Genomic DNA, 25,044 nt, shown 5'->3' with positions numbered 1-25,044 from the left:
TATATATACATGTATGTTTTCTTTGTTCAACTAAAAAAAAACTAAAAATATGTATGACTTAATGTACTAATTAGTTAAATATTTTATAAACAAAGCTGTTGCATAATCCAACTCTTTAATCTAATTTCCATTGACCTACTGGAAGGACTTGCAGTCACAGTTGAGTATAGAAATGAAATTTTTCCAAAAATCGGTATTTCCCCCCCCCCCCACATAAACAGTAAGTTTTTAGTATATCTTGTATTAACAAATGGAAAGTACATACATCAAAATGTGTGTTCAAATGTTGAAGATAAATTTAAATGATATTACCATAAATTTGCATAAGCGTTACATAATTTTTTCTACCTTGTTGCCCTAGGTTCTACCCTATTCATTGCATTAACTGATTTCATACAATTAAACTTCCTCTATATTACTTGCAAAAGTACTTAATCGTACATGCACCTTGTCAACATTCTTCTGATGATTGACTAACGAATTTGTGCATGCAGGAATGCATTGTGTGTGTGCACTTGTATATAAACAAATATGAAATTAAGAGTTGACATAGATGTACACAAGAGTTGGGATGGTTAAATACCTTCTGTATGCTTGCTTTCTGTTATACTGGTGTGTACTGCTATCTGTTTTTCATATTTTGAGGTGAAAATGACAAAAATGCCTGAATTGTTTTTGGAGTTTTTTTTTTTTCAAATCAGAGACAACACACATTCACACCTAAAAGTTGAAAACCATAGAAATGTGTTTAACTTTACAACTTGTGACAAAAATCCACATTTCGCCATATTTTCTCACACACACACAGCCCATATTTATACTTCCTCTCAACTTGAAATGCACTACCATGCTGGAATTGCTCACTGTACTGAGGTTTGCTGTACTTGTAAATTTGAAGCTGGGCTGGAAGAGATCTCGGCAACGGGATAAGACCAGTGGCATTCTTTCATTCATTGTACTTGTATATTGCAATCCGGATTATCATCATAAGCCTCTCTTCTATGACCAAAAGATCAATGTTAACAAAATCAAAAACCTGTGAGAAATCACTGGTTCAGACAGAGGGATGTGGGAAATAACCATGAGGTCAAATATTAAAGAAACCAAAGTGCTAGCAAACAGATGGTTTTTCTCCCTTACATACACAGGGAGGCGATAGAAAATTTCAAAACACTCAAACTGCTAGAATAAGAGAAGTGACCATTATGGATTCTGACATTGAAAAGCATAAGACCCTCCCTATTCCATGGTCAAATAGAGAATGAGGGAGGCCAACCAATCTAGTAAAGGTCTATTTACATACAACTGTTATGGCCTATCTCTCTGACAGATCCGTCAAATTGATGTTTAATAATCTGTTCATTCACACTAGTCAGGAGCAGTTCAGAATCAATTTAAATCACACTGGGGCTTAGTATCAAACAAGGCTTAAAATCATTGCAAATTTTATTGAAAAAAATTGGAAACAGGTTTATATAAAAAATATTTATTTCCAAAGAAAGTCTTTCAGATAAACAACAAATCGAGGTCATAAAAAATGTTGACCAATTGTTACAGAATGATGCGAGCTTTAATTGCAACATGCACATTGTAATTCACATTTCCCAAAATATTTATTAAGTCATTTTATATTTAAAAAAATGAGAAATATGTTCATTAAAAGCATGAAAGCAAATATATATATAATCAGAGTTGGCTTAGTATTTTTACAATGTATTTCCACGTTGAATTGTGACATTAGTATACAGGTTTGAGATTAGATATTTATAAATGGTCCCAGAATTTTCATTTACACGAATTCATTGCACTGTAAAACTTCAAAGGTCGAAGATAAATTTAAATGATAATATATACCACAATATATATTACATAATTTTTTCTACCCTGTTGCCCTAGGTTCTACCCTATTCATTGCATTAACTGATTTCATTCAATTAAACTTGCTGATTAATATAATCTCAGATAAGATGCAACAAGAAAGAATTTTCTCAGGAATCAATAAAATTTCATAAACATAAATACAGCATACCTACCATAGTATTGATTGCACATATTTTGAGGACAGCAAAACTAAAACTAATAAAAATTACAAACAATAATAGTTTGAAATCAGTCCTTTTTATGCACAAAAAACATGCATAAAGTCCGTAAGAAATACATTAATAAAGAATATCAAAATAACTTTCACAGCTTAGCTAAAGTTGGTTTTGGTACAGGCTTTTGCAAAAATTCTTCCCACCAATGAGGTCTTTCCATTGTTCCAGGCGTGCTCATAATGGCTTCCTTCAAATTTTTGTAAACCTGTAAAACCAAAAAACACTAAGTAGCTGCATGCAAAGAAATCACGAAAAAAAAGATAAAAATTATCTTTTCTATCTGCAATTTCAGATATGTACACATGTTAAATATAGATTAACTCTTTGAGGCACACAATTTTAAAGAAAATAAAAACCCTAGTTGCACAGAATTTTTTTTATTATAAAGAAATGGAAAAAAAAAACCATTTCGATTATTTAACATTACTCAAAATAAGAAAAAAAAATTTCAATAAGTTCTTTTTTACAGGGTGGGACATATATAATTCCACCATGCAACTAATGCTTTAAATGATATTCATTGAAATAACTTTTTACAACTTTTCGAGGTGGGTTAAAATATATCCTACCAATGCATAAAAAGCTGAGCAAAAGGTGGGACAGTTTTTAACCCACCTAGCCCCAAAGAGTTAAACAAACATACAGGGAAATCTCAATACAATGATATTTTCTCTCAGTATATAAAGTACCTATTGTAATAGAGGGATTAACATTATATCGAGAGACAGCTGTTTTACATTAGAATACAGGCATTTCCAAACAAGATTTGAAAAATTTTGTAAAGGGATTTGTCATTGTATTGAGTATCATTGTAGTAAGGTTTCACTATTTTATCTTCAGGTCATAAGCCACAAATATAGGGCTAGTACAAAGTTTTGAAACATACAATAAAAGAAAAATTGGCATATACTAGTACTGAAATATGTTTTCTACATGCGCAAGAAAAGCAAAAGAAAATCATAAGTAACATCATAATGCTTCCTTCAATGTGTTAGTATATCACTTTCAAGGGGTGGTATCTGATCTAATAGGACAGGATAGGAGTGACCAACTGTTGGCCTGTGGGCCACATGCGGCCCATGACAAGATGAAAAAACGATTATATTTTTTACATTAACCACAATTTTGTCATTCGAAACTACTGTAGAAAAAAAATTTGATTTGACAAAAACAATATGTATTTTCATCACACAAACACAAAACCTCTTTAAATACACAGGTCACATGATTGATTTCAAAGACTTACTATGGGAGTTATGGAAGTAGCAGTAGCAGATTTTCCTGCACAATCATCAGAGGTCAGTAATGACCTCGACGAGTGAAATATCCCCAAAATGTTTTTTTTAACTAAGTGTTCCATAAAAATTCAAAACTAACGCGCTGTTGTCTATTGGTAAAAATATTCGGTAAAGTACAAACTAGAAAAGCATTGCACAAAATTCAGAAAAATTTCAAAATATCAATTTGTTTTTGATACACTTTGTGTTTCATGAAGTAACATTCTCGACTCTAGTTACAGCATTAAGATTTATAATTTGCAAAAAAAAAAAAAGAAAGATCAATCCATTTTATAGACAACTAAGAAATCGCAGTCAACACAACTGAAAAAAAAACAATGAGGCACTGAAAAAAAGATTTGGTGGAGCAACTGACATCAACTCAAGGATTAAAAAACCAGAAAAATCTCAGGAGAAGATAAAAGTTCATCACGTTTGAAAAATCTGGAAAAGATCACTAACACCACATTCTTATAGCGAAGTGCTTGAGAAAAGTTTTGCAACCATGAAGAAAGCAAAGTCTAAAATCCAGCCATCAAGATATTTATAAGATAATTTCCTGAATAAAAACATTTGACAAAAAAATTTATTTTCATCTTTTAGAATGCGAGTATAAAAAATACATGTCCCTAGGTTCCTAATACATGTTTTAATAGATACTGTCGCACATTTCATTTTTTCAGTAGAGTTCAGGGAAACCTGCATATATAAAATCAACAGAAATCAAATCCAAAAACTATTTGGAAAAAGTTATAGTGTCACTTTTAGTTTGAATGAAGTTAATTATGGCAGAGGGAGGGGGGTCATTGATGAAATTATTTTAGAAGAAAAAGAGTGGTCCCATTTCAAAAAAAACTTAGGAACCACTACTCTCAAGAGATATTTTTTTTAATTCAGAATTCCCTTTGTCCAATCTGCTTTTATATCTTCAGTAAATTTCTTCTGAAGATAGTTGCAATTTGAGCTATTCGCTCTCTTCGCAATGGTCAAAGTAACATTCTGCTCTCACACATCATCATCTAAATTCCTACTTGGTCATTTAGCATCTTTTGATAAATCGGGGAAGAGGCTTCCACACAAGAGTGGAAAAGTTTAAGGTTAAGTTTTGGCACCACTCTCTTGGTGGTTGTTATTTATGATGGACAAATAAGGTGGAGCTCATCGTTACATTCCAAAAATGGTCTTTAATTCAGCAGCAGCAAAAAAAACAAAACAAAAGAAACATGGAAGCTTCAGGCTACCAAAGATGATGATGGTAGTGAATGTGGCATGAGGTTGAGCAAGTTCTCTATTTTGAGATATATTGTTTTTTTTTTTCATTATAGCAAAAACATCTGAATGTTCCTCACCTGTCCATCTGATTTACCCAGAGCTGAATTCAGAATAAAATCGGGAGGTGCTATGACATCCACTAATGTGACAGCCTCGTCTTTCAATTCCCCGCACAATTTGAGAATGCCATCTTTTATAAGGAAATTCAGCTCTTTGCCTGTGCAGTAACCACCTGTATAGGAAATAGAGTATGCTATTATCTTCTTTGACAAATGTCTAAATAAAAAATCAGGCATTTAGTTCTTTTTTATTTAGAAGACACCAACGAATAAGGCAAATACACATGTGTATTTGCCTTATTCGTTGGTGTCTTCTAAATATTCTTGGGCAAAGTGGATCAACTCTTCTATTTAGTTCTTTACAAGAAAAGGCTAGGATTGGGAATCCTAAAAGAAAATAATGATGAGATTCATCCTAAAACTTCATGTACAAAAAAACACACACACGTAGTGGAAGAGGGGGAAAAAATAAATACAAATATTAGCTTGAGAGCAAATAATGCCCATTAAATGTTGCAATATAATCATTTCCTAATGAACTACTCCATGTCATTTAAAATTCTTTCAATATCATTGGATAATCTAGCAAACATGGTATAATTATTCACCTTCACAAACTGGACCACTCTCACATAAAATTCACTGTACCCATTTATAAAAACTTGAAACAAGATATGTGCTATATGAATATAAATTATTGATATATCAGGGAGTCTGTCCAGACTTTTTTATGGGGCCCTGTCTTTGTGAAAAATAAGTAATTTTTAAGATATACAATTTAGTTAATTTCATACAAATGATTTGAAATTTTGAATTCATTGTTTTGCTAATTTGTATCTTGTGAAGTGTCTGGGAAACAGACTTAAATTTCTGCTCTTGACAGGCCTGATAAAACCTCCCATACCTGAATATGCAAAATGAACACATTTTCAAAGGAATGTGTGGGCTGATATGGTGTAAACAAGATCAGTAACATAATAAATAGCGAAAATAATTTGAAGTTAAACTTAGAAATATTTGAGTACAAGCCATACATACCACTGTACAATAATGCCAAGTGCTTGTCAATAGTCCATAATCCATAAAGTTCACCCAATTTGGTCAGCACATTTTTAATTTGTGGATTATTCTGTTCAGAGATGAATCTGACAAATCTTCTTATGGCTGTCAACTGAACAAATAAAACAGGATTATCAGCAAAAAAATGTGACTAAAAACACAATTTTAATGATTTTCAATCAAGTGATCCATTAACCCTAGGGAAATGTGTGAGGTCTGAATTGAAATTTTATACCTGTACAGTAGAAAATGATTGAACACTGAAAGTTTATGATTTAGTGTAGTTAAGTTTATAGTTATATTCAGCATGTTTTTGAATGATTTCATGTGAAAGTGTATCCACAGCTATAGCAGTTAGTCATCTAAAGATGCATTGCTCGCAGAGAGAAAAGTTTTTATAACTTTCACCATTTTTCATTTGCTACATCAAGTAAAAGCTTTTTACATGACAAACTTTTTGTATTACGCTTGAATGAAGATTTCCTCAATGAAAGTGGGTACTTTCTGATTTTTTCCCTCACAAAAACCGAAAAAAGGACCTCGTGACTGTGAATCAGTTAATGTAGAGCACCAGACCGAACAAGGGCCTACATTTCCATCATCTTGAGGATCACTAATGGTGTGATCTCTGAAGTATGATAATTAGAAAATTTTAATCTCTGTTAAACAACTCCAAGAAAATTTTGAAAATGCCCTCCCTCATTGCACACCCAGCCATGACATATAGGACCAGTCAATCACTCTCTTCCATACTTCCCATCATGGCAACAATAATCATCATGGTACAGAGAAGCCCCTCACGAATTGTGCTAACAGATCTTGTGTTTCAGCTGCACATTCAGAGAAATTAATGCATGAATATGTGTGTGTGTGTTTGTTGTTATTTTTCATCCTAAATATGGTGTTTCAAATATAAGGAATCAAATATTTCTTCCTAAGTTTCTCTGGTCTTTAATTTCTTTTTTTAAAGGGAAAAAACAAGGGTGTCAGCTGTCATGCATATTCTGATGCTATGTTTCTAGTACACATTCCTACGAGAGTCAAATGTTTTAAAAAATACATATATATTGGTAAAATAGAACATCAATTATCTAAATACCGATCAACCGAAACATCAGGTAACCTGCAATGTGGCCGCTTAAATCTTACTGTTGCATTCCCGATTCAATTAATTTATTAAGAGTTATCCCAATATAGATTTCGCACCACAGATGACAACAATGAAATAACAACAACAGTTATAACTTAAAACATTTATTTGAATTATACTGAAACTAGATCATACACAGTTAAAATTTCGTTTTAACGCAGTTATCAAATCTTCGTTAGACTTTTTTTTTAACAAAAAAAGTTCAAAAATATGGTTTGCATCCATTTCTGGATGTTGAGGGACCTGTTAGCTATCTGATTGCAACTTTGTCACCTAGAGGTCAAGTTCACACAGGAGCTGCGATAGATTGGAGGAGGAGGACCTCGACAGGCATTGATACGGCTGCACCAGGAATTCCGGTCAAACCACTGGAGAATAAATAATTTTTTCCCGTGAATGATCGGTTAACCGAACACCCCAAGTCCCTAATTGTTTCGGATAATCGATGCTCTTATTGGTAAGATATCTGTGGCGCTGCTTGTCTTGTACAATTTTTATATTTTTCCTATGTTTTTTATGTCACTCACTAGCTAGGCATTATCTAGTGTGTTCTTGTATTGGAGTTCAGTCTGGCTCCAACTGTCGACCAAACATGTCGTAAAAATCTCTCTCTTCTATTAAACAACTTAAAAAAGAAAAGAGTCGTGACTCTGTATGTTTCCGAAATAACAACCAGACATCCACCAGCACTAGCATCACCATCGTACTGGTGACCCGCGTAAAACAGATGTTTGACAGCCACGAACTTGAAAGCAGACGAAAACAACTACTCTTTCTCGCTTCGTAATATATGTGACTTGCTAAGTTAGATATTATGTAATTATAAGCTAAAAAAAATGGACCAACTTGAAAAATTAAAATCAGTTTTTTTTAAATGAAATTCTTCAAAATATTAGAAAATAAATTATAGGTGGTCATGTGCAACTGCAATTAAAACTGAAGCACTCACATGATAATAAGCGATGGACAATGTGTGGCAGAAGTAAACCTGGGAATCACATCTAGCTGTGAATATACATTCACTCTTGTCAAGTTCGGATTGATACTTAGATGCACTCTCTTTTAGTAAGTAACAGACCAGCCACTCGTACATTTCAATGAGCACTGCAAACATGGATAAATACATAAAACAGTAATTATCATGACAAAACACATAATATCGTTGTTTATCAATTGTTTTCAAGTAAATTCAAATAAGAAAGCTCAAAAAGCATTAAAAAAGAAACTCACTGTTCAAAGTAATTTTACTCATAGATGCTTTAGTGAAATGAGAATTTAGGATTGCATCAATATGTTGCAAGAATGTAATGTCCCTCAAATCTGGCAGAGGTTGACCTGTAATGAAAACATCAATTTTTTACATAGCATGACACAAAAATTAAATGATTTCAAAATGATATAAAAGAAGAATTAAGCAAATTCAAATTAGCTTTCAGCTCATCATATTCAATTCACTTAATCTCTTTATTCCAGAGGTGCACTTATGTGTACCTTCAACGGTTTTATCATTTAGGTGTTATGTCAGCATCAATGGGGGGGGGGGGGGGAAGGTGTGGAGGTGCTCTGGTTTGCTGACTTTTGATGACAAGGAGGAGGAGGGGTTGAATGATGGTCCATTATCAACCACCCTTTATAAAAATACGAAATATTCTTAATGGCATCTTTACCAAAAATGAGAAAACCTTTCCCTAATTTGTGGACACCTGAACTAGCATTCTCGCTATTGATAAGTCCTCTACAGAGCTACTTTAGTGATCTCTAAATGTTCCGTGGATCCAATAAGTGCTCTGGAAATGTGTCGCGGGCTGCTTAAGTGCTCTAAAACTGCCATAAGGGATCTTTAAATGTACCCCAGATCACTTAATCTGTGAATGTGCTGAATGAACACCAGAAATTTGCCACTGGACTTATCCCGTTGTCGAGATCTCTTCTCCTGTGAATGTGCTGCAGGTCACTTAAGTGATCTGTGAATGTGCCATGAGCCCTACTTCAGTGATCTGAGAATGCACCACAGGCTGCTTAAATGTTCTGGAATTATGCCATGGGTCACTCAAGCAATCTGTAAATGTGCCGCTTAGTTCATTTTTACAAAATTAGGTTTGGGGATGACTGGTCAAGATTACCCAGAAGGCCATAGGTTGAGCATATATGGCTTAGAGGGTGGGTCACAATGAATTTCTTAAAAATAAATTTTGAGTTCTTAGCTTTCAAATAGCATTGAAATTAAGAAAAACTTATCATAATAACATATAATTATCCAAAAAAAATACCTTTATAATTTTTTTTTTAATTTTTTTTAAATTATCAAAAAATAAAATTTTGATCTGGGGGGACATAGAGGAGCTTTGATGTGCATTAGGTGGTAAGGGGACAGAGTTGATGAAATTTTACAGATAAGTGGGGGGGGGGGTTCACTTTGAGATACAAAACCCAGAAAATTAAGTATGAAGTAATTAGCCGGATCTACTTTTGAGTTGGATATCCATGCAATAACATTGATTTCAACTGTTTATTTACATCTTCTCAAGCATGAAAATTAATGTCTCTGTATTGTCTCTTAATATTCAACTGCATAAATTGATATAGTTTAGGATGTTTTAAAATTAATTATAGGCCCGTAAAGTACATCGAAGAAATTCCACAGCTTTAACTAAGCATTTTTTGAAGCAGAAACAGGCAGATGGATAACTTGAAGTTCAAGTGAGGGGATCGCAATACCTAGCGCCCCTTAAAAAATGAAAAAAATGTATTTATTTCTACATCTCTTTAAATCCAGATGTTTCTTTCATGAGTCACGCATGAAGTTGCCATATTGGTTAACTTAGACACGGTATGTATGTCCCTCAAAGAAAGAAGGGAGAAATCACGTAATCAATCACAAAAGCCTCATTGAAGAAAACCCAGGCAACGCCGGGTATTATAGCTAGCACTATATAAGAAATACGGGCCACATTGATGTATATGCATATAAAAAAAAACATAATTCTAGGACTTGTGATATCTAAGCCAATGTAGGCAAATGCAGGTTTTTATTTTTGGAAAACACAATTTTAAAAGAAATTATATCAAATATCAGTAGAAAATAATGAGATATTTGTCATTATCGGTTGATTGAATTGCTATTCAATAATCTAGAATTGATACTGATCATTCAGAAAATATTCTCTAATAAATACTTGCTTTTTAGAAACAGAGAAAACAGACACTATGTGGAAATTGTTATTTTATTATGGAAATGCATCATTGACAATGATGCAGACACTTATTTTAAGTCCAAAAAATATTTCTCAATATTTTTATTTTGTTACAAATTACAATTGCCCATTTAATCAAATGAAAAAATAAAAAATAAATAAAGTATGGGCTATTTTCCTTCTTATTGCATTATGTTGTGAAAATACTTGCCTGAAATTTGCTTCCTGTACATGGCGAGTAAGTAGTTGCTAGTTTGTTGCAAGATGACGTTATTGTCTCCCTCATATGTACAATTAGCATCATTATCATTCCTTGAAGTTCCAAAACCAGAAGCTTTATGTTTGAAGAAAAAAAAAAATCTAATTGCTACAAACACAATGCAATAAAGAGTGAAAATTATTTTTTATTTTTATTGCATCAAAGTATTTTAACATCCAAACCTCTTCAATTCTTTATATAGAGGATTTTGGCTACAAATATTGACGATATACAGTTAAACTAGTAGAGATAAGTGTCAAAAACTGGTATCATTGTTTACATATGAGAAATGAAGGAAAAATATGAGAAGAAAGCAGCTTTCTATCCTTTTTAAATTGAATCCATATTTGTTAGCCAAAGCAGAAAAATCTTTTTTAACCAAATAATTCATAAGCAAAGCCTTTGTTAGCCAATTTATCACTGTATACCAATAATCACTTGCATATCACTATTAATGTCTGGCCCCAATGAACTTTCTGTAGTATAGTAATGAAAGAATTGCTTTGCGAACAGGATAAAATTCTTGAAAGGGCCAGAGTTAATGTATCTGTACATACAGAAACATTTTAAAGGGGTTAAATGGGTTAAACATTAACTATTGAATTTTAAGAGCAAATGATGTAAAATTTGTTGATAGAATCAATTTATGGTTTCTTACTTCCATTTTAGCTGAATAAATATCATTCATTTTGATTTAGCTTCGAATCCCAAACATTTACCTTTAAGGTAACCATGGCCTCCACATGCTTCACGGGACTCCTGTATACAATCCCGAGCAATCCAGCCGCAAACAGCTTTTCCACAACAACTTAATGCATGTATATGAGCCTTCTGTTCAGCCTTGAAGAGAAAAGTTTTGTTTTGATGTTAGCACATAAAAACACTAAGATATGAAGCTTGTTTGGATATAAATCACATAGAAAAAAAACACAAACAAATATTTTGTATCAAGTAACATACCATTCTGGGGGATTTCTCACCAAACAAAGTTGCAATGAAGTATTCAATGAAGTCTTGACGAAAATCTCTTGCAAAATTATAACACACGTAAGTTGCAGCAACATAAGGCAATAATCTCCATTGCTATAAGAAAACTTTCAATAAGATTATTCAAGCATCTTTATTTAAACAGCTCTGATTAACTATCACATGATACACTTCGATCACAGATATTTGACACTGAATGAATAACATCTGAGCAAGATTCATTTTGATCAGAAAGAAATTAATATGCAGGGCTTTAAGTTAATTTATTAACTTTTTTAATGCATCATAATTTAATTTTTACATATTAATCACATTAACAATCTGTGAGTTAGCTAGAAGAGAGTAAGATTAATGTACTTGCATCAAATTTATTTAGTGTATACATTCCACAGAAAAACAACAAATTTTATCAAAACAACAAAATTATCTACCTGAACTTGATATTCTATAACTGGCAGCTCTTTGTCTGGTGATGGTCCAAACTGTCGTCTTACTGCAGAATATCTCACAGAAATAGGAATGCTCAGTCTCAAAAAATTAACACAGAGCATGATAATGCTCATTCGGCCCATGGATAAAGCACCAAACGATTCACCAAATCGTTCATTCACATTCTGAAATTTTATAATGTAAAATTTCATAAGCAATTATTCAAATAAGTTATTAAAATGTATTTGGATAAAAAATGTTATTCAATTTTTTTAAACTTGGAAATAAAATTTCATGCATCCAAAGCAGGATTTTAAAAAAAAAAATAGATCTAGGAACTGAAAAAAAAATCAGATAATGTTGTCAAATCATTCAAATAAAGAGAGATATTGGATATGAACCTTCTTTTTAATGGAACATTTTTTTAAATGTTTTTATTTTTATAACAAATTAATATAAAGTTTGAAAAGAAGGATAAAAAGTCATACATGCCCTCCACTCCCAACCACTCCCAAGATTATCAAAAACTAAAAATATTTAACCACTTGATGCACAGGGTGAGATATCTCGGCAGAGTAGATAGGAAAAATATGTTTGAGCTCTCCCCCCCCCCTTCTCCTGAAACTCTTGATCGGCGACCCTGTTAATGGGATTTTTTTAAAAAAAATATCGCATACATAGGGAAAGAATAAAAATCACCTTAATTTCCTAAATGTTACAAATAATATTTGAGATTTATCTCTGGTACTTCAACTGTATATCGCACAAATTTATTGCCAAAAGTCTGTACATAAAGGGGTTAATGGAACTTGAGAAATGAGAGATTTATTATTGTCAGCAAATGAGGTGATATTTAATATATACATAAACACCTTAAGTATCCTCAACAATAAATTACAAAAAACATGATTAAAATGAATATTATCATCAATACTGATAATTACTTTGAAAGGTGATACATATTTTCCTTCGGGAGTCACATCACCCGTTTTGTTTAGAAGACTGTCACGTGGTATCCTGTAGTGATCAAACATGAGGAACCTGGCAAGGGCAAAAAATAAAATAGTTTTTATCAAAAATGATAATGTTTTAAAACAAACCAATGTTTTAGTAGTTTACCCATTATCTAAAGTTGAATTTTTCATACAAATAAGAAAGTGCACTTGGTATCATGTGTATAAAATGTAGTTGAGTCTTTAACTGAAATCATTACATGGAAATTTCATCATAGAGAAATAATCATAGAATAAATAAATAAATTATAGAAATACTTTTCATTGTTTAGTGAATTTTAAAAAATGAATAATTCAATAAAAATTTTATGAAATGGAAAAATTTCTTAAACAAGGCTATCAACTTGCATATAAAAAAAAAAAACCACAATTTATTTTAATGAGTATAACTGCGTATTTGAAAAGAGATGGATTACTTACCCATTATCTACTCCATTTAAACCTAATTTAGGACCGAGGTCTCCTAGAGTAATTCCTTTAAATGGAAGTAAGGTCTTTGGATCTCTCAAAGGAACAAGAAAAGAATGTAAACCGTGGCACTCGCCATCTGGAGTGAACAACTGAGCATAAAGAATGGCATGTGTTGCAAGTTGCCCAACGTTTCCAGCCCAAGCTTTACTGGCTTCGAAATCAGGAGTGTGAAGGACAAATTCCTGAAAAATTAAATTCACTGTAAGATTCAATTATGCATTATAAATTTGCTAAAAAATCAATAAAAGGGGCCCACTAAAAGTCCTGGCCTAAGGACCTCCATTCCAAAATGTAGATGGAGAGGTAGGTAACAGATTACTCTATATTTTGGTTGAAAGAAATAGGGATAAAATATACATCAGCCTCTAACTATGAAACATAGTGGTATGCTACCAGACAAAAGAAAAAGAGTTTATAGAATAGATTATACTGAAACTTTCGAGAAACTTTATGAAATGTATAAAAATAATAGTCAAAACTGTTTTGATGCTTTCTGACGATAATATTTTCTCTTGAATGTCTTGATAATATAATCCAAGCATAAAAATGAGTATTTACTTGTGTTTCTGGATCATAGGTTGCTCTCGTACGCATTCCTTTTGTGTTGGTCCCATGACTGATTTCAGTAAGAGCAAAACATCCAATGACCTTAACAAAAAGGGGAAAACATAGAGATAATTATCTAGTTTGACTCTTTCGGCATACCTAGAACTGCAGACTGGGTCAAATTGACCCAAACTGTGAAGAAACGGTATTCTGTAGCGAAAACATGAATTTTTTAATTTCCTGGGTTTCTCCCTGTCCTCCTCATTAATGTTGTTTGTGTATTCAATAACAGAAAACTATATTTGTTTATGAATGTAAAATGGGCTTCAAAATTAGCTAAAACATTATGTAAATCAGTAAAAATAAGATTTTGTATACAATATATACCATTCAATACAACTTTTTTCAGTAATCCCATAATATGACGAAGATGTAAAATAAGCGTGCCAAATTAATTGTCAAATTAAATACGAGATAGTCTATAATATGATTCGGTCAAATAAGCATTGATTTCTCCGATAAATAGAATTTATGTTGAGCAGTTTGGAGCAAATTTTCATGATTCTCGTACATTTCCCATAAGTTGAAGTTGCACAACCCATGCAAAAATTATCAGTTTTGTTTCCACATTTTGATGCTACTTAAAATCAGACTCATTTCTTTTTTTTTAATGGCTCATGAACAGTTACATGATCAAGAGTGCACAGATGTTCCATCTTGTGCAAGGGCAACATGTATGATGAATGTAGCTCTTCAATAAGATTTTAGAGGAATTGTGTTTGGGAATTTGCTGTTCTGTACTATTTACTACAAAACCCAGAAATTTCTTATAGTGAGAATTAGGGTGTTGTAGAAAACATAGACAAAGGCCACCTCCATGATGCTACCTTTATTGAATATTTTTTTGGTAATTTGATCAGCTACATCTACAGTAAATTTTGTTGAACTGTAGTGTGAAATAACTTCTGGGAAAGCTTTTTGGGGTCGATATCGACTGTCAAATGAAGAGTGCTGACATAAAATATTTTTATATTTTCTTCCTTGATAAATTTTCATTATGGCGTCATTGTATTCCAGTAGCGATGTTTCATGCAACTGTATTTTCACTATTTCTATTGTGTCAGGTTGAGTTTTCACTACTTTTCCGAAACCTTTCTTGAATCCCGTCAGAATACCAGATAGTCAAAGGAAAAAATATTTAGTTCTACTTGCCATTCCTTCATTGAAAAAAAAGATAATCTCTCCTGGGACAATAAATTTGCCTTGAAAGACCTGTATTTTTCTCTATTCAGAAGTGCGTTTTAGGAAGGGTAAACACTTCCAAGAAAATTATACACCCCTTTTTCCTATAGAATAGTATGTTGGGTCAAAATGACTGAAACTGCGGTTCTAGGTGCTTATAGCTCTGAAATACGAAATGTGAAAAAAATTAAATTTTCATGAATTAATATTCATATGATATCATGAAAAGTCTCGAAATTCTTTTATCACCTGTGCTTAAGTTATCGAGATAAATGAAAACAAAGTTTGATTTGGGTCAAATTGACCCACTTCACGGTTCTACTGTCAACATCTATGTGCGCACGCACACACACACACACACACATGGTATAATTAATTTTAACTATAATGAAAATGCTTCAGTGTATTCAAAATTCCAAAATTTACTATTGCCATATATGTAGAACAGATTGCCTTACTGGGAGAAGAAAAAGAAAGCAGGTCTGAGCTGATAAAAAGAAATTAGATAAACATTGCAGTGCACCACATCAGGTTCACAACACATCCACACACATTCCAACATGTACCTATTCATTAGAAGTTCCACAGAGGAATGTGGATGAGGTGCATGTGTGATTTAGTAGTAGTATACTTTAGTACATAAAATTCTAGGTTTTAGCTTTTACTGGTGAAACCTATGAATTACAAATCCCTAGACTTCTATAAAAAAACCCATTCTACTATGAATGGATGCATATATAACTGATTTTAGAAATACAGTTTAATAATTTTCTAAAAATTCATTTTTTGAAATGAGGAAAAAAAATCGTAAAGAACAGATTTATCAAATTATCTCAACATTTTTATATCAAAAGAAGAAATCGAATGAGATATAACATATTAACAAAACAAAGCCAATATCTCATAGACAAGATAAGGAACAGAGAAAAAATCTTTTGAAATACGAGATAAAGATATAGAAGAAAAAAAAACTGTTATGTCAGCAAGGGTAAAAATATTAGTCCTAATCAACCTTATGTACATAATCAGTTAGCAATTGATACATTCTTCCAGCTTATCTGCAAAAGACCTGGTATTGTATGATAAATTTTTGAGTTATCGTGATTAGATTACAATAATGCTTACTCGTGATGCTCATCATTTAAGAGCAATACCCTAAAAAAAATGTAAAAGTTATAAAGAAGAAAAACATAAAAATATTGTTTTACCTCGGCCTTATTGAAAGATGGTAATAGTTTGAGATGCTTTGACTTCCCATTTGACCTCAATGTATGAGTGATATACTGTAATAGGGAATAACAAACTTTTAAAAAACTGATACACAGGATCCATAAATCTGCATTTTGTTCGTGAATGATAATCAGTACTTGTTAAAATGTGAAATTACCTCAACAGCAAGAGACTTTTTAATGCTCAGTGACAGATCATACATGGCTATGGAGTTATGAAAAGCTGCTGACAAATATGGTTTTTGGGCGATGAGTTCAGGGGTTATAAAATCATACTCAAAAAGTCTCATCATTCTTTTGAAAGTCAAATGATGTTCCTCTTGCCAAGTTCGCTCTTCAGTCCATGATTTCTTGAATAACGGATCCTTTTCTAAAGTCTTCCATACATGAGCCTATCAAATAAGGAATTTTTATAATATTGTTGTATCGTACAGGAGAATTTATTTAAACAGCATACAGTTTCAGAAAAAAAAGTTGAAAAATTCAATCGCTTTCAGTTAAACCATACTTTCAAAAACAATACAAATCAGCATTTTTCAACTTTTTTGATCTTGTGAAATCCTTAAAATAATTTCCATATTTTTGAGCAATGCTTGACAAAAAAAAAAATTACACTTTTGAAAATTGAGAGCCTAGGTTAGTAAACGTGCTGACATAAATGGCAAGAATTTTCTGTTGTCCTCAGACAATTAGCAATACAGATATAAAAATTTAGATGCCACATTTCAGGTTTTTAGCTGGCATGATGGATTTGTTTTGAACCAATCTACAGAACCTTTTAAAAATTATTTGTATTCTAAGCAGGTGCAGATCCAAGGCGATATGTCAAGAAGGGTGATTTATTGTGTAGGTTTTTTGGATCCAGCATTTTATAGGATGGGACAGACCATTTTTTTCCATATTTATTTGGCTCTTGGGAGTGGTGATTCTAGGGAAAACTAACCTTACATATTCTAGGAATTAAGCAGAAAAGTTGACCCATAATCTAGGAATCAACCCAATAATAATTTATGATCTAAAAATCCCTGAAATAAATCATATTCTCAATTCTACAGTGTAATGCGTAGGAGGTACATGAACGGCCAAGTAGTAGTTACTATTACACTCCCATTCATTACTACGTCTTGCAGCACCTCTAGCAATGATTTAAGGAACCTTATGGTTCTACTACTACTTAACCGTGCATGCACCTTGTACATCATTCCTCTCCAGGATTTCTAACCAATCAGTACATTGTAGAATGCATGGTTTCTCAGCTTATTTGTGACCCCTAATGTATTTATATAGTGGGAGTTGCGCTTGTTTAATGTTCTTGCTAGTGCAGCCATCTGTCTTCAGTATTTTGAAATAAAGATGGTAAATTCTTTAATTTTTCAAGTATATGTAAGTATCATGTTGAACGCCTGTTTGCTCTCTATTTTTCAAATAGGAGACTGACAAACCAGTCACGGCCCAGGCTCTGTTCCTCCAGGGATATAAGCCTTTTACCCTTGCGGGTTGGGAGGAGACCAGCTCACATCTGTGCCTTGAGGTTGGAAAACTACAGGAAACTAACTTCAGCCACCCACCACTGTCATAACAGGGTTCGAACTTGGATCCTCAGGATGAGAGTCTGGCATGATGACCACACAGTAGCCAACAATATGGTTCTGAAGAACTTTGGTAAATGTGAGCTGGTCTCTCATTTGAAAAAGTATCTCCTCACAGAGAGCGGGCAGACTTACAGCACGATACTGACATAACATGAAAATTCAAGCATTTCTATCTTTACTTCAGAAAATGGGAAACAAATGGCTGCACGAACACGAAACAAGCACAACTCGACAATATAAATACGTTACGGCCACACATACACTCAGAACTTACATTCTGGCATGTGTCGATGTATTAGAAATTTTGTAGAGGAATGTGTACGAGGTGCATGTATGGTTAAGCAGTAGTAGTAGAACTTTGGTAAAAAAATGTTAATATAAAGACATGGCTTTATATATTTATTTGCAACCTCCTCCTAACCAGATCATGGCTTACCACTCTGTCTCCATGAAGGGATATAGACAGATTGACCAAGGCCATGTTGGAAGCTATGCATGCATGTGTTGTGAACCTAACTAATTTTTTTCTGTGTAATGCTTGTTATAGTGTTGTCATCTATATTCCAAACTATGAGTGAAGTGTAATGATTGAATGTTTGCACCATTGTCAGCCTGTTTGTCTCTGTGGCGAGACTTTTTAACAAGGAGATCGACTAGCATTCATGCCTCAAAGTTGGAAGAACCACAGAAAACCAACTTCAGCCGACCATCATGGTGGCACTGGTAGGGTTCAAATTGGGTCCTTGTGATGCGAGTCCGTCACTATTACCACTCGAACACCACAGCAGCTTGTGAGTAGCCTGAATATGAAAACTTTTGTTTGTATTAATACATTAAACAACTATTACACATGGTCTAGTGGTAAGAATGACTCTAGTGAGTCCTGAATAACTCAGGAGTCTGGTATCAATTCACTGCATGGGAAGCTAATATTTTCAACTTGATCAGTAGTAGATTGATGTATGGTGATATGACCAAAGTTGTGGTGTGAAAAAGTACATGTAGCAAAGTAGTATATTAAACAGAAAAATAATTATTGTACGATATGGTTTTTCTTTGCTGAATGAACTAGTAAAAAAAAAGTTTTTATATACTTGTATTTACTTGGTGACTTGATAAATTATTTTTATTCAAAAAACTTCAAAAAGAAAGGAAATTTATGTGCACCTGTTTTATTTTATATAATATAAATTAATGTCTTTAAGACTAACATAGAAGGAAACAAATAAAAAGCCATAAAAAAATAAGCATATGTACATGCTATATAAAAGAAAAATTACTACCTGTAGTCGAGCAACATCTTCTCCTTCTAGAAGACATTTCATTTCACGCCAATCAAACGTTGCTTTTTTTCTATATTCATCCAGAGGACCCGGGGGAAAATCTGGAAAAACTTCATTTAATGGTTCCATAGTTGAAATTTGGTACAGCTAAAAGAGAATAAGGATTAATCCCATGAGAATAGTATTCTTTTGTATCAAAATATTTTCAGCTTAACTTTCCTGAAGCAACATAGGTAGGGTGGAAATGGTATGTTCAAACTGAGGAAATGATGACTACGATTCCATAAGCAAGGTGAATGTCAACTTGGGAAGTTGCAATGACGCCAAGATTTTCTCTTTGGCGACCAAAAAATGTGTTCTGCCAGTGAGAAACATCCTCAAAGAACATTAAAAATGGCAGGCAGAAAGAATAGTGTTATAAATTATGAAATATTTTAATGTTCACAAAAATAAGAAAATAAAATTTAACCAAAGAAATAAAAGAAAGCGGCAACTATAAAGAAGACTGACTGATGTCACAAAAACAGTATAATGCTGTGGAAATCGAACGATTTAAATTGAGGATGAAATCGATTATGAATTTTATAACCGATTTATTATTGATTTCAATATGCAATTTAGGATTTTACATTTCGAATTTTGATTTAATATGGATACAGGATTATATGCTTGATTTCTGATTGTATACGTAGATTGTGATCTTGCAACTGATTTTATACTTAGATTATGACTTTATACTTAGACTATGATTTTATACTTAGATTATCATTTTATAGTTATGATTGTGAAACATATTTTGTAATGTATGTTTTTTGAAAATAAATAAATTGCCAGAGGTATCCAGTCTGTGAGGACAATGAGCCGATATTGCCATATGGCGATGTGGCCTGGGTATCTTTCGGTTTGAGGGTATACTATATTGGCATTTGAGAAATTTCAAGACCATAACAGCCTTAAAAATTTCACTCCTCATTTGATATTGCTCAAGATCTAATAATCTTACCACACTTGTGGGTGTATACAGAGTAACACTTATGGTTTTGCTGCCTGTGGGCTGTACAAATTTTGCCGCCCTTCTCCCATTCTAGTCTATTTTCCTTGACTACTCTTTCCTTGAATTCGTCAAATGTGCTGTAAACCTGCTTCGCTTCCCCCACTCCTGCAAGTATATCTGTGCCTCTAAGTCACTCTTTTGGTCACTCCCAGGCTCTCTCTCACATACCCTCAAATTCACTCTTTTGGTCATTCACATGCTTGCATAATGTTTTGGTTACTCACATGCTTGTACACTGTTTCGGTCACTCATGCTTGTACACTGTTTCGGTCACTCATGCTTGTACACTGTTTCGGTCACTCATGCTTGTACACTGTTTCGGTCACTCATGCTTGTACACTTTTTTGGTCACCCACACTTTTTTACATTGTTTTGATCACTCACCTGCATGCAAACTATTTTAGTCACTTACATGGCTGCAAACTGTTTTGGTCACTCACATACTTGCACACACTCTAGACCACTCTTATGGTCACTCACTGACACAGTTTCTTTGTTTATAGGTCACTCTTTTGATCATTTACATGTTCACACATGCTCTATGTTGTTTTTTTGTTTTGGTCATTCACATGCTTGCATGTGCTCTAGATCAGTCTTTTGGTCATTTACATGGTTGCACACACTCAAGGTCACTCATGATCTAAGTCGCTCTTTTGCTCACTCACTTACCTAGTCTCTCACTATCTAACTCAAAAGCACTCTAATAATGAGATACTTCTTTAAGCAGGCTATGCAATAGATTCAGTATAGTTCAACAATAAATTGTATGTAATTAATTTTATACTGGTTTCAATCAACATTGTTTAATTTCACAATCACCATTGTCAACTCATCGACAACTCAGTCCCAGTTAAGAGAGGTTCCATTGCAGGTAGATCAATCTACCCATCAATGTGATGTTAGCCAAGAAAACCAAGAATTCATAATATTTGCAAAAACTGCTTGAATAATCACTTTATTTAAAAGACTTAAAATTGTCTTCTCTTTTCTTTTATGATTTCATCACCAAGAAAGGAAATACACCATGCAAATTATGCTGCTCTTTTCAATGCTATCTTGAAGAAGAAAAAATGCTGTACAGGTATACCTCACTTTATGCCATTTCGCTATAACACAATTTTTAAAAGCTAATTTTAGAAATTCCAAGTAACTACAAAATTTGGCTTGGAGTTTAACTTTCATCCTGAAAATTAACTTGCAAATTCATGATATAACATAGTTAAATCCTTTGATGATGAAATATGTTAGATCTGACAATGTAGCTGAGACAAATATGAGAGAAATTTCCGATACAACTCATCAGATCTCTGATGAACAATGTTTATAACATATTGACAATGCCATGAGAAATTTAATTGGCAAAAGCAGTTCCAGTGAAACATCATGTTTGCAAGAAATGTGCAGAATTCTCTGGCTTTCCGCTACTAAAGTTTTTATAAAGAGAAAAAATGTTGCTTGTCAGCCAAATTGCGACAGTTTCATTAAAAAGAGTTATCAGTCCAGCATACTACGCTCTTCAGGAAAGAAAGCGTTCACACTCACTAGAATCAATCAGAAGTAGTGAAGACAGAAAGAGTATTAATTTAATTCATTCATATTTGCTACATTTACAGGATTTATTCATGTTTTAATAATTAATTCCTTAGAAAAGAAAGTTCCTCTGTCGTTGGGTTGAATTTTTTTAACACTTCTGAAGGAAAGTAATCCCCCTATCCCTATCTTTTCCATGTTAAATTCAACTCACTTTACACAATTTCATCTTACATACATGACTATTTTGTGGAAGAAATTAATCATGTAAAATGAGGGATGCCTGTAATTAATAAATTTTAAAATTACTGAGTATTCAAAGATGAAGAAAGATCTATAAAGTTCACTTGAATTACTAAATTTATCCCAGAAGAAAGAAAAACAGTATGTTTAAAGTTATAAAAAATTGTTTAATCACAATGAGTTACATAAAATATATAGCACTTAAAACATAGAAAATTATCTTCACAGTAGAAATAGAATAGTCACCTGTACTAGGGTAGGAACCACTGCTTGTTTATAACAAACTATTAAGATAACCAAGTTGATAAAAATACTTATTATATTTGCCACTCTTGATCCATAATATACAATATATCAGTACTCCTTTCTCCAAAGTATTAACATACATCATTTAAGTCTACCTGCCTAAAAAGACAATATCTCTGGGATTTTGTCACTAAGAAAAAAAGTCATTTATACAGAAATGCCTTTTGTAAAGACTCTTTCCCTCAACTTTATCTGAAAAAAATTATTATTAGAGCGAAACAGTCACTCCAATAATATATTTTTAATTACTGAACTATGATTTCAATGATAGTCAATATCATTGTATACAAATACAAACACAAAGGCCACAACAGGCAAATTGCCCAACAAGGTGGCTGAAAAAGATGCCCATGAAAATATGGTTGTCATCAGACTACAATTACATTTTACGCTCTTGATTGATAACAGTATATTTCTTTCTTCAAAATATTTGCTTGCATTCGCATCACTGAAGTCTATTTGTCTTAAGAGATGGCTTTAATTGCCTCTTTATCAAATAATAAAAAAAAATTATTAGAGCAAAACAGTCACTTTAATAATGAATTTTTAATTACTGAACTATGCTTTCAGTGATAGTCAAAACTAAAAAAGTTATTAATTTATACTAGATTTATCTCGTGAGAGAAGCAAAACAGTGCGTTCAGAGTTACAAAAATCTTGATGCATTAAAAAAAGATTTAGTAACAATATGAATTTGAATAACATTCAAACAAGTGAAATGACTCAAAACAACAGAAATTTAGAATAAAAACAGGTAAACACACATATACTAAGATATGAACCAAGGAACCACAGAGTGTTTAACAAAGAGAGACATACTTAGATCACCAAGTTCTATTTAAATGGCTTATTATCAAACTTTTCTTTCTTATCAGTCATTCCTTTTTTTAAGATATTTGCTTACAAACCACTAAAATCTACTTGTCTTCATGGCCATTTTCTATGATTTCATCACTTAGAAAAAGAATAATTTCCACAAAAATTGCCTTTGCGTCAATGTTACTGAGAAAAAAAATATTAGAGCGAAACGGTCGCTCCAATAATAAATTGTTAATTATTGAACTGTGCGCAATGTGACGGCCAATAATAAAAAAAGTGTAAAGTTCACTTACTAGATTTATCCCACAGGAGAAAAACAAAATAGTGCGTTTAAAGAGTTACGAAAATCTTAATGACACATTCGTAAATGATTCGAGTCACAATAGAAAGAACAGAAGGAAAAAACCCCTTGACCAATACCTGTAGGGTAAAAAGAACAAAAAAAAAATCCCTGGTCCTTCAAATGATAGCCATCGAGTCGACTAGTGAATATCGAAATGTGAAGAAAAAAAACAAGCTCGTCAATGATAAACACACAATTCAGCGGGTTTGCGAAATTCCCTATTTTCCTCTCTATCATTATCGAGAGATTTCCCTATCCTATAATCGGTCACACAGACCCAAAGCCGCTTGATGCAGTTTTGCACAGACCTGACACAGATTTGTTTTTCCCTCGCACGTGGGTACTATTCCCTATGAAATTCCCTGTGTGTGCCCTATACGATGGTAAACAAATGATGCCATTTAAAGCGCACGAGTAACTTTTGGGGGAAAAAACGTGTTTGACCGGACGGGACTAGGACCGCAAGGTTGAATCATCATTGCTTTCATTTTTCATACAGGAAAGAAAGAGTTGTTTTGTGCGAAGCTAATTAATTAAGCATAATTTGTTCATGTTTGACTAGGTTTCGATCAATTACTTTCGATAAATTATGTGTTAATTACAAGTGTTAATTATGATTTAATTTCATAAATTTATTGATTTACAATTTACGTGGCCAATTTTTTCCTAAAGGAAAATTGAGAGAATGGAACTTCCATATATATATATATTGTGTACTAAGAGAAACATTTTTTTAAGTTCTCCAATTTTTTTCTTCCCATGTAAATTTTAGAAATACAGTCGGATCCCGTTATAACGAACTCCAAGAGACTGAAGAAATTACTTCGTTATAACGAAATTCCGTTATAAAGGGATTTCAGGTTGTTTTCATTGTTCCTATGTATACTTATTTGAGGGATTAGAAAAGTGTTCGTTAAAACGAAATTTTCGCTATAACGGTATTCGTTAAAACGGGATTCGACTATAATTTATATATATAATGGGGTTTTTTAAATAAAAATCCATTTCAACAGTTTTTGAAAAAAATGATTTTTAATATTCCAAAAAAATTTTCTTCTCTTGGAATAAAGAAAAAAAAAAATCATTATTACAAACGATTTATTGTTATCATTAGCCAGGAAGGTCCGGCCCCCACGAAATGTGAAAAAAAGGACTAATATGCATGTGTATATAGAATTACATGGTTAAATATATTCTCTTATTACTGAAAAAAATAAAAATATCTTCTTTCGATATTTTAATTTTTTATACGAAAATATTTAAATTATTTTCAATTTTGAGAGGCACGAGCTCCCTACTCCGCCCACTCCCTCACCTTCCCTGCGTACGCTTCTAAAACACGAGTGCAGTAAAACTTCGATTAACCGTCATCGTCCGGACCAGGCTAGCCAACCAAATAGACGGATAACAGAAATCATTTAAAGGAATATGTGTAGTAACGTGATTTCACTGCGGGCTTCACTTGCGAGAAAAATGAAAATAAAATACTTTAAAAGTGAATAACACATACATATTTTGTATTTAATTTTACTAAACGATCAATATAAACTTCAATATAAGATCAACCCAGGCACTGGTGACATTGAAAATA

At 32.8% G+C, this 25,044-nt stretch overlaps 1 protein-coding gene across 3 annotated transcripts; it reads right to left on the bottom strand.

Annotated features, from left to right (window-relative positions):
- Positions 1-1,470: 1,470 nt before the first annotated feature.
- On the bottom strand, positions 1,471-23,725 carry LOC149084330 (peroxisomal acyl-coenzyme A oxidase 3-like). Of its 3 annotated transcripts, none has more exons than XM_089234697.1 (16): positions 23,531-23,725; positions 19,159-19,305; positions 16,442-16,675; positions 16,263-16,337; positions 13,825-13,914; positions 13,216-13,448; positions 12,727-12,823; positions 11,785-11,967; positions 11,327-11,449; positions 11,086-11,206; positions 10,319-10,441; positions 8,144-8,248; positions 7,863-8,017; positions 5,743-5,875; positions 4,723-4,877; positions 1,471-2,301 (listed from the first exon to the last, which is right to left on the bottom strand). In XM_089234697.1, exons 2-16 carry the CDS (start codon positions 19,285-19,287, stop codon positions 2,185-2,187), a joined length of 2,073 nt encoding a protein of 690 aa, XP_089090823.1. In that variant the 5' UTR covers positions 19,288-19,305; positions 23,531-23,725; the 3' UTR covers positions 1,471-2,184. The 3 variants fall into 3 exon arrangements, with proteins under 3 accessions (XP_089090823.1, XP_089090822.1, XP_089090824.1); XM_089234696.1 differs by having other exon boundaries at positions 23,404-23,717; XM_089234698.1 differs by lacking the exon at positions 23,531-23,725 and adding an exon at positions 23,111-23,452.
- Positions 23,726-25,044: the final 1,319 nt, after the last annotated feature.

The sequence above is a fragment of the Pholcus phalangioides genome, unplaced genomic scaffold, assembly GCF_987345545.1.
Source record: "Pholcus phalangioides strain wild (caught in Gottingen) unplaced genomic scaffold, Ppha-v1.0 ptg000008l_1, whole genome shotgun sequence".
Taxonomy (NCBI): Eukaryota; Metazoa; Arthropoda; class Arachnida; order Araneae; family Pholcidae; genus Pholcus; species Pholcus phalangioides.
The sequence above is the reverse complement of the archived record's forward strand: the minus strand, read 5'-3'. Positions and strand labels throughout refer to the sequence as shown.